Genomic DNA, 13,684 nt, shown 5'->3' on the forward strand with positions numbered 1-13,684 from the left:
CCCTTGAACCGCCCAATGGCAAGGCCCCGCTCACTCCAGGTCCCGCCCACCTCAGGCCCCGCCCACTCTTGAACCGCCCAATGGCAAGACCCCTCGCACCCCAGGCCCCGCCCACCACACCCCCCATACGAGGCCCCGCCCACCCCCAAACCGCCCAATGACAAAGCCTCGTGCACCCCAGGCCCCGCCCACTAATAACAATGTTGGTATTTGTTAAGCGCTTACTATGTGCCAAGCGCTGTTCTAAGCGCTGGGGGAGATACAGGGTCATCAGGTCGTCCCACGTGGGGCTCACGGTCTTCATCCCCATTTGACAGAGGAGGTGACTGAGGCCCACAGAAGTGAAGTGACTCGCCCACACTCCCACAGCTGACAAGTGGCGGAGGCGGGATTAGAACCCATGACCTCTGACTCCCAACCCTGGGGGGTCTTTCCACTGAGCCACGTTACTTCTCTAATCTAATAATGTTGGTATTTGGGAAGCGCTTACTAGGTGCCGAGCACTGTTCTAAGCGCTGGGATAGACACAAGGGGATCAGGTTGTCCCACGTGGGGCTCACAGTCTCAATCCCCATTTTCCAGATGAGGTGACTGAGGCCCAGAGAAGTGCAGTGATTTGCCCAAAGTCACCCAGCTGACAAGCGGCAGAGTCGGGATTCGAACCCATGACCTCTGACTCCAAAGCCCGTGCTCTTTCCACTGAGCCACGCTGCGAGCGTTGGGGGACTGTGATGGACTTCTGTAACACGGTGCGTGCCATGTCCCGACTCTGCCCCTTGTCAGCTGTGTGACTGTGGGCACGTCACTTCACTTCTCTCAGCCTCACTTCTCTCATCTGTCAAATGGGGATGAAGGCTGCGAGCCTCACGGGGGACAACCTCATTCCCCTGCGTCTCCCCCAGCGCTTAGAACAGTGCTCTGCACGTAGCAAGCGCTTAGCAAATACCATCGTCCTTATTATTATGTCATTACATACCGAAGCAGCGTGGCTCAGTGGAAAGAGCCCGGGTTGGGGAGTCAGGGGTCGTGGATTCAAATCCCCGTTCAGCCGCTTGCCAGCTGTGCGATCTTGGGCAAGTCGCTTCTCTGTGCCTCAGTCACCTCATCTGTAAAATGGGGATGAAGACTGGGAGCCCCACGTGGGACCGCCCGATCGCCTTGCGTCCTCCCCAGCGCTTAGAACAGTGCTTGGCACATAGTAAGCGCTTAGCAAATGCCGTAATAATAATGACACCGTATGTCCAGTGTAACACACACGATGTCACAGGCACCTACGTGACCGGTACCCAAAAGGGCCGTCAGCAGTGACCTCGGGCTTCTAGTCCAGCCCCATCTCCTTGGGAGGTGGAGAGGCTAATGAACACATGGAGGCTAATTCGAATACAGTGCTCTGCACATAGTAAGCGCTCAATAAATACTATTCAATGAATTAGGACTCATTCCTACGTGGCCGTTGGTCTCCACCACGCGGGGAACACGCCGTTCTTCCCAAACGCCTAGTCCAGTCCACCACACCAAATAACAATAATAATGTCGGTATTTGTTAAGCGCTTACTAGGTGCAGAGCACTGTTCTAAGCGCTGGGGGAGATACGGGGTCATCAGGTGGTCCCCCGTGAGGCTCACCATCTTCACCCCCATTTTACAGATGAGGGAACTGAGGCACAGAGAAGCTAAGTGACTCGTCACACAGCTGACAAGTGGCAGAGCCGGGATAATAACAATGTCGGTATTCGTTAAGCGCTTACTATGTGCAAAGCACTGTTCCAAGTGCTGGGGTAGCTACGGGGGTTGATGAGGTTGTCCCACGTGAGGCTCCCAGTCTCCCCCCCCATTTCACAGAGGAGGGAACTGAGGCACAGAGAAGTGAAGTGACTTGCTCACGGTCACACAGCTGACAAGTGGCAGGGCCGGGATTCGAACCCGTGAACCTCTGACTCCCAAGCCCGGGCTCGTTCCCCTGAGCCACGCTGCTCCTCTAATGCAATCCTACCCTCCTCCTTCCCTCAATTTTAAGGTGAGATTTTTATGTTTGCTGACCTCTTGGAAGGTGGGTAGAGAAAGGGAAAACAGAAAAGAGGTGGAGGAGGTAGAAAAGGAGGACAGGAGAAAGCGTTTGACTGGGGAGGGGCAGGGGTGACCCACCCTCGTTGCCTCTGCCGCTCTGACACTTGGGAACTGCTGTTGCCCCAACACGCCGAGAAGCAGCGTGGCTCAGTGGAAAGAGCTCTGGAGTCAGAGGTCCTGGGTTCAAATCCCGGCTCTGCCACTTGTCAGCTGTGGGACTGTGGGCAAGTCACTTCACTTCTCTGGGCCTCAGTCCCCTCATCTGTAATAATAATAATTACGGTAAGCACTGTTCTCAGCGCTGGGGTAGATACAGGGTAATCAGATTGTCCCTCGTGGGGCTCACCTTTTTTAACCCCCATCTTTACAGATGAGGTCACTGAGGCACAGAGAAGTGAAGTGACTTGCCCAAGGTCACACAGCGGACAAGTGGCGGAGCCGGGATTACAACCCACGACCTCTGACGCCCGAGCCCGGGCTCTTTCCACTAAGCCACGCTGCTTCTGCTTCACGCTGCTGCTGTGAAATGGGGATTAACTGTGAGCCTCACGCGGGACAACCTCATTCCCCTGCACCTCCCCCCAGCGCTTAGAACAGTGCTGTGCACATAGTAAGCGCCTAACAAATACCAACATTATTAGTTGCTGGCAGGGGGCAGGGGGACCCTTAAACTACGCACACAGCCACTCCGCCTCACCTTGCAGCCAGCTCTCAGAACCCTGGCTCCGTCCCACCACGCTGATATGGCCTTTGATGTTGATAGTAATAATAATAACATTCATTAAGAGCCTGTAATGTGCTAAGTATCGAGGTACGGCCCAGGTTATCAGATTGGCCTCAGCAAGTGCAGGGGCAGTTATCAGATTGGATCCAGTCCCTCTCCTACACAGGGCGGGCAATCTACCTAATCCCCATGTTACAGATAAGGAACAGAGGCCCAGAGAGGTCAAGTGACTGGTCCAGGGTCACCCAGCGGGTCAGCGGCAAAAGGGAGGCTGGCACCCGGGTCGCTGTCTCGCAGTCCTGTGATCTTTCCATCAGGCCGCCCCGCCTCCCAGATCCCAGACAGATCCCACAGGAGCACCTTTCGGCATCCCCCGTCGCCAAATAATAATAAGAACGATGGCATTTGTTAAGCGCTTACTATGTGCCAAGCACTGTTCTAAGCGCCGGGGGCATACAGGGTGACCAGGCTGTCCCACATGGGACTCACAGTCTTCGCCCCCATTGTACAGATGAGGGAACCGAGGCTCGGAGAAGTGAAGTGACTCGCCCAAAGTCACACAGCTGCCAAGTGGCGGAGCGGGGATTAGAACCCGTGACCTCTGACTCCCAAGCCCGGGCTCTTTCCACTGAGCCACGGAACTCGTGTGCTTTCTGCAATTCTACATTCCAAGCGCTTAGTACCGTGCTCTGCGCATAGTAAGCGCTCAATAAATACTATTGAATGAATAAATTCTAGAGGGGGGGTGGACTCTCCAAGCCCCTGGTAGTTCCAGAAATACCTGGGGAACTTCCACTGGCGCTGGGCAGCTGCTCTTGGTGTCCCCCGCAAATTCTGGGCCCTGTTTAATTCCCCCATTACTTCTCCCCTACCTGGACTGCCCGGCGCACTTGGATTGTCGGATTACGGAGAAGCAGCGTGGCTCGGTGGCAGGAGCCCGGGCTTGGGAGTCGGAGATCACGGGTTCGAATCCCGGCTCTGCCACCCGTCTGCCTTGTGACTGTGGGCGAGTCACTTCACTTCTCTGGGCCTCAGTTCCCTCATCTGTAAAATGGGGATGAAGTCTGTGAGCCCCACGTGGGACAACCTGATGACCTCGTATCTCCCCCAGCGCTTAGGACAGTGCTTGGCACATAGTAAGCGCTTAAATACCAACATTATTATTGTCCATCCGAAGGGCACTTTCCATCCGTCGACCCCAAGAAAGGCAGGGCTTACCTCAGGGCAGAGGGAATCTAGTTAGCTAGGGGGTGGTCAGGGAAAGGCCATGATGACAATAATAGTAACATTTAAGTGCTTACCATGTGTCAAGCACTGTACTAAGCGCTGGTGTAGATCCAAGTCGATCAGGTCCCACAAGGGGCTCGTAGTTTAAGTAGGAGAACAGGTATTAAATCCTCATTTGGCGGATGAGGAAACAAGTAGAGAGAAGTTAAGTGGCTTGCCCTAGAGGCAGAAAAGAGGCAGAGTGGGGATTAGAATTCGGGTCCTCTGACTCCCAGGCTGGTGCTCTATTACGCCACATTTAAGAAGGAAGCAAGGAAGAGGCCGCCATCAATCCCATGGCAGGGAGCGGGGGGGGGGGGGGGTCCCAGTTTCAACTTCAGTTGACTCAGGATCATCCACCAGTCCCCTTGATGGAAAACGGGCTCGGCCCATAATAAGCGCTCCACAAATACGATCGAATGAAACCAGGAGGGGGAGGAAAATAGCGGGACCAATTGGGGGAAGGCTTGAAGGTTGGAGTCCGAGTTGCTCCTGGGACAGTTTGCCAAAACTCCACAGCCATAAACCTGGGCAGGTGGGGTCAGCGCTGCTCTCCTCCCGGTCCCCCCCGTCGCCCCGGCCCTCCCGACTGCCTCAGCCTTCTCCACTCAGGGCACTGGCCCTCCGTCATTCTCCTCCCCGTCCCCAGGCCCGCTGTCCTTTCCCTGCCCCCTTCCCCCACCCACCCCCACTGCTGACCCAGCACGGGTAATTGTGGCGTGGCGGAGCTTCCCCGCTATTACTTTACAAGCTTCTGACAAAAAGAAACAATGCAAATAACAGTCTGGTATGCTACACTTTATATTTAATAGAGAACCTGCTACAGTCAGACTACTTTATGGCTCCACTTAAAAAAATTAAAGACAGAAACATCTCTAAGGAATTAGATTACTACTGTCAATTAAAAAAAAAAAAAAGGACCGAAAGGGTTAACCTAAAGTATTTGGGATTATACGTAATTGTCCAGCAGGCCCAGGATCCATCTCTGGATGCCGTGTTCAATGTACTAAACGATCTGACTCACAGGCTGTTAATGAGCGGGCAGATGAGCCCAGACCTGGAAATATATGGGGGTTCCCTAACAGAGGAAATTGGAACAGGAAAGGACAGTAGTCTACAAGTGATCCAGTCACTGTTCAGGGGTATGATGCCATCAAAGATCCTTCTAAATTACCCTTTTTTCCTTATGAAAGATCCCTCCACCAAAGCTTCTACTTCTACTCGTGTGCCCGGACACTCTGCCGCTAACAAAGACACCCTACGTGAGCCCTAACACAGCCCCGCGCCTAGCCCATCAATCAATCAATCCTATTGATTGAGCACTTACTGGGTGCAGAGCACTGTACTAAACGTCTGGGAGAGTGTACAGTGGTACCCTGCCTTGAGTCTGGAAAGGTGGTTTCAGGGTAGGGATAAAGACCCTTGCTATTATTTTTATTCTGCTCCCTGGGGTCAGGAGGAGAGGACTTTCTTGGCCTGGCAGTTCTTTGAAAGGATGCTACGGTGTTTAAAAAAAGTAATTTTTTTTTTAAATCAAGAAGCCAGGGGTCCGAACTCCACAACCCAATCAGGGCTGTTGTTTTCTAAATCTCTCCCCCTAGGTCCATCCGATAACGAGAATGTGCTAGTTCCGAAAGACCCACTTAAACCCGGGGTCCAGACAGATTCTGTTGGTTCGGAGGCCCCTCGTGATGACAGAAACCTACTGACGCTATTTCTCATACTGCAGAATGTTGTTTCTGTTGCTTAAGAAGGAGAAGGACGTTAAAACCTGCTCTCCCAGACAGGAATAATAAACCTTCATTTTCAGAGTGAAGCCAGAGGAGTAGGCCTCGGGGGCAACCAGCCACAGTGGAAGAATCTGTCTGCCGGGATGTTTTCTCAGACTCGACCCCTCCTCGGTTCTGAAGCATCAGTACGAAGACACTTGTTGATATAAAACCTCGTCCACAGACATACGTCATAGTAAAACCTAGGTCTAAGTGAGTTGTAAAAGTTCAAATGTCTCTCTGTAGTTTATGTAAAAAAAAAAAAAAAGCAGCAATTTAAAATGAAAAAAACCCCATCTTTCCCGTAACTAACTCAGTGCACGACCTGTTGGTGAAAGAGGAAGAAGAGAGGAGAATTGGTTAAGTGTTCAGATTCACTAGGTTAAATTCTGCCTGCAGATGCTTAAAATCCTAGTAGAGGTTTCTGACCCTGAAATACTTTAAGGTAGAAACTACCCTGTCGGATGGAGGGGAAAAAAATCAGTCCTCTCCCATTGATATCTAGATCGTGATGGTATTGTCAATCTGGATACTGATCGTGGTCACCCCTGAAGGCATCGTCTCCTAAGTCAGAGGCAAAACCCTGCATCCCTCTTAAGTAATCTCACTTAGGGAGTGACTCAGATTCAACATTTCTCTGTCCAGCCAATGCTTCTTTCTTTCTTTTCCCTCCCCACTTCGCGTTCCCTGTGTTTTGCGCCTGAAAGCGATTCACAGCCCGTTTCACACAAGGACGGCAAGCGGCTTGCGTTTCCTTTGCAGTATTGAGAGCGGCTTTGGGGGCCCAATCCGGGGTAGAGTACAGCGTCTATTGCCAACTTTGTGAACTTAGTCGCAGGTCCAGGTTGGGGACCCGGGCCCGCTATTTCCCCCACTTTTGGGAGGGAGGGCCGGGGAGGGGACCGGCTTACAGAGTGTCCGTCGGGAGAGCGCACGTGTGCACCGCTCGATAGGCCATCCTCCTCCGAACGGAGCGGAGGCTGAGGAACAGGACCACGACGGCGACCAGGAGGAGAGATCCGATGATAAAGAGGCTGACCAGGGCCGCTTTGGCCCCTCTGGGATCCAGCTTTTTGCCCAAGAAATGTATCCTCTCTTGGTTACTTCCGTCTGTGAAAATGAGAATTGGGTACGTGAGCGGCTGCCGTCCAGGGGCCTCACCCCATCCTCCCTCTCAACCACTCCCTCACAGGATGGGAGACGGAAAGGGGCTTCCATACCATCCGTAGGTATGGTGGCCGGAGGGGCTGCTTCTTCAAAAGGCACCTTGGTCGAGTAAGGAATCCTGTTGTCTGCCGGGACCAGAGGAGCAGCACGTTTCGTTGACGAGAGCCAGCCGAGGAGAGAGAGATGATGTTGAGAATTAATGCTTCCCGACGATTTTGTTCCACCCTCGGGGGCTAAGCTACCCACTCGCTTTGAATTCCTCTAAAAGCCGCGGGGTCTCTAACTACTGGGCTAATTGGACAGATGATTTAGGAGCCTTCCCCGCCTCGGCCGTGCTGGGAGGCCCCGTGGCTGTTTCAGCAGCATCCCACTCTACTGCCCATCCCGCTGCTAAAACCGGTCCCTGTAGGCCAGAGAAGGCAGGCCGCCTGGATGGGGGTTCTCGGGAGATGGGGGTGAACTTTTTCCGGGATGGGCCTCACCAGTACTTTCAACTGGCTTTGAAATGCTGCCTTGCTTTCCTCAACACGAGGCACTTCTCTGCTGAGTACTCTCCGAACGCTTAGTCCGATGAATTGAATCCAGTGGGCCCTCAGTAATACTCCTCCTGCTCCCTCCCTCGTCCCTTTGGGGCCTAGTGAAAGCGGTCGGGGCCAGCAGGCCGGAGTCTTGGCCTCCGGTTCCAGCTCAGCCCCTGGCTTGCTGGATCACCTTGCTCGACCTCTCTGTGCCTCAGTTTCCTCATCTGCAAAACGAAGATAATCGTCGCGGCCTCTCCCTACTGCAGAAGGACGTTGTGCGGCCCGGGTTAGATCGTTCCTGTGGAAAGCACTCCGGGAGAACATAAATGTGCTCTACAGACACAGGGAAGGTACTGCGTTTCTGAACACTCCGACCCAAGCGGTGTTCTGGGAACTTTAAGAGAAGGAACCGCGGGAGAGCAGGGGCCCAGTGGCTCTACCTATGTTCCTCAGGACGGTGTAGGTCGTTTCCATGCCGGCATGGATGTGATCGGTCACGTGACAGTGCAGCAGCCACGTTCCCGGGTGATCCGCTATGAGTTCGATGGTTTGAAAGGTCCCCGGGAAGAGATCGTGTACGTCTTCTCGGTAAGACTTGTCCATCTGCAGGAGGCAAAACACCACACCTAGGACAGTCTTCTTCCCTCCCTTGTCACCTTGCAAGGAGGGTGAACGTTCAATAAGACAGACGAAATGCAGCCAGAAGACCCTTAGCCTAACAAAATCATTCACCTCTACTACTTACATCCATTCAATCGTATTTATTGAGAGCTTTCCACGTGCAGAGCACTGTACTGGGTGCTTGGAAAGTACAATTCAGCAACAGAGAGGTGAGATTTGAGGCTGTGTAGTGTGCCTTACCCCAACGTTTAGTACAGTGCTTGCCACAGAGTGCTTAAATAAAATAATCATTATTATTATTATTTTTACAAACTGTCTCCAAGTGCAAGCAACTACACGACCGAATAACTTCTCTATTTTGTGGGAAAAACGAGAGCCCACGGAGACAGAACGCTGTCTGATCTGAGTGCACTGGATCTACTTCAGCCCTCTGTACAGTGCTTGGCCCATATTAAGTGTTTATCGAATACCTCGATTATTTATTATTGTTATCACTATTATTATTATTGTTCTTACAAAACTGGTGGTGGGGATTGAAAAACGGCTAGTTCCCCAATTCTACCTCAACCAACTTGAGTTCCTCAAGGAAAAGTGCCCCCGGGGGTAACAGACCTAAGGCTTCAGAGAGGCACTATGGTCTAGCGGATAGAACATGGGCCTAAATATCATAAAAAAAGACCTTCGAGGAGCTGAGTTTGGGGTCTTCCTGGTTGGGGGGTGGAGGGTGTCCAGATCAAATCTGTGGAAACCTGGGGTATATCCTGGGCCTCCAGAGCCATGACTAGGGGAAGCAGCGTGACCCTCTCTGCCTGGTCACCACATGATAATAATGATGGTATTTGTTAAGCGCTTACTATATGCCAAGCACTGTTCTAAGCGCTGATGTCAGCTATGCAACTTTGGACAAGTCACTTAACTTCTCTGGGCCTCAGTGACCTCATCTGTGAAACAGGGATTAAGACTGTGAGCTCCTATAGGACAGGGACTGTGTCTGACCTGATTAATTTGTACTTAACCCAGAGCTTAGACCAGTGTTTGGCCCACAGCCAGTGCTTAACAAGTACCATTATTTTTGTTATTATCATTATTGGATAGTGGACCTCCGGCCCTTCAGCCGCCGAGAACCAAGCTGCCCAAGACCTCAGGGCCCGGTAAACTCAGACTGAATCAAAATGCCGGTACTACCTTGCCCTGGAATGGACCGGCAAAAGAGCCCCACGCTGACCCAGGCCCATTTGAGTTGGGCTGGAGCTGAACCCCTCTTCTTTACAAACGGTCACCAGCTCAAAAGGAGGGGGCAGGCCGGGAGAGGTGGGTCGCTCACCTTGAATATAAAGCTCTCTGCGTGGAAGTGGACGGTGTGTATGTCCACTTCCGTTCCCATTCCCAACAGGTACCAGTCGGTCTTCGAATCTTCCTTTATTACCAGGCCGTGGAGGTTCCCGTAGATCTTCCCGTTAATTGCTGAAAAAGGGAAGGAACAGCTTGGACTCAGTCTCGTATCTACCACAGTCTTAGTAGAGTGGTTGGCACAAAGTAAGCGCTTAACAAGTACCCTAAACAAACCAAAAAACCACGACTTATTGGTCGGAGGACCATAAGTTGCTTGAGGGTGGGGACACTTTTTTTTTTTTTTTACCTCTGCTGCAGTCTAAGTGCTTAGTACAGTGCTCTACCCTCAATAGGTGCTCAGTAGATGCTTCTGATCAATGCAACCAGCCCAAAAGATTAGAAGACACCTCTGGAACGTGCCATAATTTGCCTCTTCAATCTGCATGTCTAAGTCCCCGCCTGCGTACGCTTTGCCAGTGCTTCGTACAGTGCTCTGCACCTGCTAAGTGCTTAATCAATCCTCTAGACTGTAAGATTCCTGGAGGCAGGGAATGTTTCTGCCAGTTCTGTTGTATTACACTCTCCCAAATGCTTAGTACAGTGCTCTGCAAACAGCAAGCGCTCACTAAATACCACTGAATACTATTATTACAATTACAACTACTGTTCTCCAACCTCTCTCCTTCCCCCTGCACCTCATGCCCTAGTTTAAAACAACAGACCTCCCCTGAAAGATATTCTCAAGAGACTCCTCAGCCCCACTGATTACCTCCAGAACAAACACAGAGCGAATCAAGGACAGGAATGCTCAGACAGGCAAGGGTGAGTCACCCAATCGAGGCTGTGTCCTTAGCAAAACAAATTTAACCTGAACAAACACTTCTGGAGTTCCTCGAGTTCATTAAAACGATTTTCCGGAAGCGATAAAATGGGAAGTGCTTTACGATCTCAGAGGTTCTTTGAGGAGGTCAACTGGGTTTAGAGTTGGGAAGGGCCCCTGCCATGAGTCACCCCTGAGCCGTTCTACAACTCTAGATTCCTTGATGCCCATCTCCCCGATTTACAGATAGATAGTTGCCCATCATCTGCAAAGATGATATCCTTTGCCAACCACCCTGACTGCTTCTGTATGTGCTACCATCATAGCCTAAAAACTGGGGAACCAGGATTGTCCTAGGGATACCCCTTTAAATACACATTTCTAGTACCCGAGATATGACATAGTGGTTCCTGATAATGGGGATAAGCAAAATTATCTGAATAAATCAATTGATGGAGAGTTTCGCGGTGCCTCAACAATCCACGCCTGCCCTCTGATAAGAAAACTTCAATCGTTTCCTCCATTTTAAAGCTCTATCAGAAGGCAGTATGGGAGGGAGCCAGACAGTTGGTAGAACACCTCAATACAACCTTCCTCCTTCTGGGGTTCCATCGTTGGCTCAAAGGTCTAGAGGTCAAGAGCTTGAGGGATCTGAGGCCGTCTCCTCCAACGAATTTACCCTGATTGATTTTCCAGCACCCGGAATCACGGCATCCCTTCCGTCAACTCAAACACTTATTCGACTTATTCCTTAGTCCTCAGAGAGCTATGTCCTGCTTCATTTGTTTTTGATATTCCTACTGGTAAATATTTTTACGTTTGTCTCCCCTGTTGGAGTGTAAGCTTCTGGTGGGCAGGGAACACGTCACTTGGTTACTCTGTACTTCCCAAGTGCCTAAAACAATCCTGTGCACAAAAGGGCTCTCAATAAAGGTTCCTACTACTATTAATGGCATTACTAATATCACTAGCATTAACGGCATCCTACGAGAAGCAGCGTGGCTAAGTGGAAAGAGCCCGGGTTTGGGAGTCAGAGGTCGTGGGTTCCACTCCCGGCTCCACACTTGTCTGCTGTGTGACCTCGGGCGAGTCACTTCATTTCTCTGGGTCTCAGTTCCCTCATCTGTAAAATGGGGATTAAGACTGGGAGCCCCACGTGGGACAACCTCATTACCTTGTATCTACTCCAGCGCTTAGAACAGCGCTTGGCCCACAGAAACTGCTACTACTATTAGGATTATTACCAATATTATTACTACTACCTCCCTCTCAGTGTCACACCTAGAGAGTTTCCAGTCCTCTGCCAGTCTCGACTACTGGAGGGAGAGCCAAGCGGAGGCCCGTCCATTCCATTCCTAGTTCGGGCAGTGGCTGGCGGGCGGCAGGCCGTCTGCTATGAGGCAAGACTCCCCTGTGCTGGGCAGCAGCGGCGCGGGAGAGGGTGGAGGGTGGGGACTCAAGCTTACTGCGTGGAAGGAGGCGATGGTAAACCGCTTCCGGATTTCTACCAAGAAACCTATGGATCCGCTCCCAGAACGATGGCAGGTTGGAGATGGGCTGTTCTGGGAGGGATGTGTTCACGGTGTCGCTAGGGGTCGGAGATGACTTAGCATAAGACAAGAAAAAATTACTACTACCATTATTACTGCTATTACGATTACTATCACTTCTATTACTATTACCAATTCTTCTCCAACTATCAATACTCCCACTTTCCAGACTAAGCCCCCTTTTCCTTCCCAGACTGAACCCCCCTTTTCCTCTGCTCCCCCTCCCCATCGCCCTGACTCACTCCCTTTGCTCTAACTCCTTCCCCGCCCCACAACACTTGTGTATATACGTACATATTTATAATTATAATTCTATTTATTTGTCTTAATGATGTGTATATAGCTATAATTCTATTTAGATCGATGCTACTGATGCCCGTTTACTTCTTTTGATGTCTGCCTCCCCCGTGAGCCTGTTGTGGGCAGGGATTGTCTCTTTGTTGCTGAACTGTACTTCCCAAGTGCTTAGTAGAGTGCTCTGCACATATTAAGCGCTCTATAAATACGACTGAATGAATGAATACCGGTGTTACTACTATAGCTATTATACTTCTTCCTTTGTGGAGATGGGAAGAGAGCCTTAAGCCCTCTTACATTTCCCAGGCCAAGTCGAACTTACCATGCATCCTATTGCTCTTCTCGAAGTCATCGGAGGGTTTAAAATCAGCAGGGTCCTTATCAAGATGGTTTTTAATATTCTCATCCAGATACCAGGATTCATTCTCATTGAAGATCAAAAACAGGAGCGCAAACTCATAATCGACATCACTTCTTCGCCCCATCTCATTTAGTATTCCTTCTCTACATGTGATCAGTGGGCCTATCAAACCACTGTAGGTATCCTGAGAGGGAGGAGGAGAAACCGAGGAGTGGAGAGATAAAGATCCTAGCAATTAACCACAATCTGCCACCGGGCCTGTTTTCTCTAAGCATTTTGGCGAGACCACTGCTAAGGAATGGTGAATGTTTATCTCAAAACACAAGCCTTTTTGGATAGGGTAAACCACAATGGCATAACAGTCTGTGTGTGTGACTGGATGACTATGGGAGCTTTTCCTAATGTGAGGTGTGGCCAAAATGCAACCCTGGTATTAGAAGAGAACTAAGTATCCTCGTAACCCAAACGCTGGTAACCAGAAATAGTCATTGAAAGCGCTAGAGGCTTGGGGCAGCCAAGGCCAGAGCCCAGGAAATTTGGCAGGGGGCTTAATGAAGCTCAGAAAGCTGACCTTAGAGAAATTTAATAAATTATGTTTTCTTTTGTCCTTAATGCCATCTCCCTAAACTATAACGCCTACACTGCTAGTCAGTTTTAGGCTTTCCAGTTTTAATTGTGATAACTTCTCTATGTAGTTTGACGGTAACGTAGTTGTAAAGCCATCTGCTGGTGTTAAATTTTTTTCATCCTAATAGTCTGTTTCCACGATGCAAAAATAGACACTTTTAAGACACACGTTTGAGAGTTTCTGTTTATGGGGTCTGAATCTAAGGGACACTCGGTAAGCACAATGATGCAGGATGAAGTGTTGCTGGAGGAAAATCTGGCACAGTTAACTCGATTTTTGTTCCTTGCACACAGTAAGCGCTCAGTAAATACAACTCAATGAATGAATAGCTCCTTAGATTGCAGGGACTCAGCGTTTGGGTATCAGGGAGGAGTGGAGGGGGAGAAGGGGACAGCAGAGTTGAGGTCCTCTCTTTGTAATTTGAAGTAGAGCCAGCAGAGAGGTAGCCACCCTGGCCACATCGCCCCTTGCTGTACTGTGATCTCTCTTCCATTTGGCTCTGCTTCTGTTTCTTTTTATCGCCTAAATGCCCCAAACCTCCAGGGCACAACGATTGGGTCGG

General features: G+C 50.5%; 1 protein-coding gene across 1 annotated transcript in view; it reads right to left on the reverse strand.

The window, feature by feature from the left end:
- Positions 1-4,845: 4,845 nt before the first annotated feature.
- The window catches only part of HEPHL1 (hephaestin like 1), a 54,634-nt gene continuing 45,795 nt past the window's right edge, over positions 4,846-13,684 (reverse strand). Inside the window, exons 19-23 of the mRNA XM_039915017.1 lie at positions 12,456-12,678; positions 9,459-9,598; positions 7,954-8,116; positions 7,046-7,117; positions 4,846-6,935 (exon numbers count right to left, since the gene is read on the reverse strand). Coding sequence (XP_039770951.1) covers positions 6,733-6,935; positions 7,046-7,117; positions 7,954-8,116; positions 9,459-9,598; positions 12,456-12,678 — 801 coding nt within the window. The 3' untranslated portion in view covers positions 4,846-6,732. The remainder of the gene's footprint in view (positions 6,936-7,045; positions 7,118-7,953; positions 8,117-9,458; positions 9,599-12,455; positions 12,679-13,684) is intronic.

Source organism: Ornithorhynchus anatinus, chromosome 20, assembly GCF_004115215.2.
Source record: "Ornithorhynchus anatinus isolate Pmale09 chromosome 20, mOrnAna1.pri.v4, whole genome shotgun sequence".
Lineage (NCBI taxonomy): Eukaryota > Metazoa > Chordata > Mammalia > Monotremata > Ornithorhynchidae > Ornithorhynchus > Ornithorhynchus anatinus.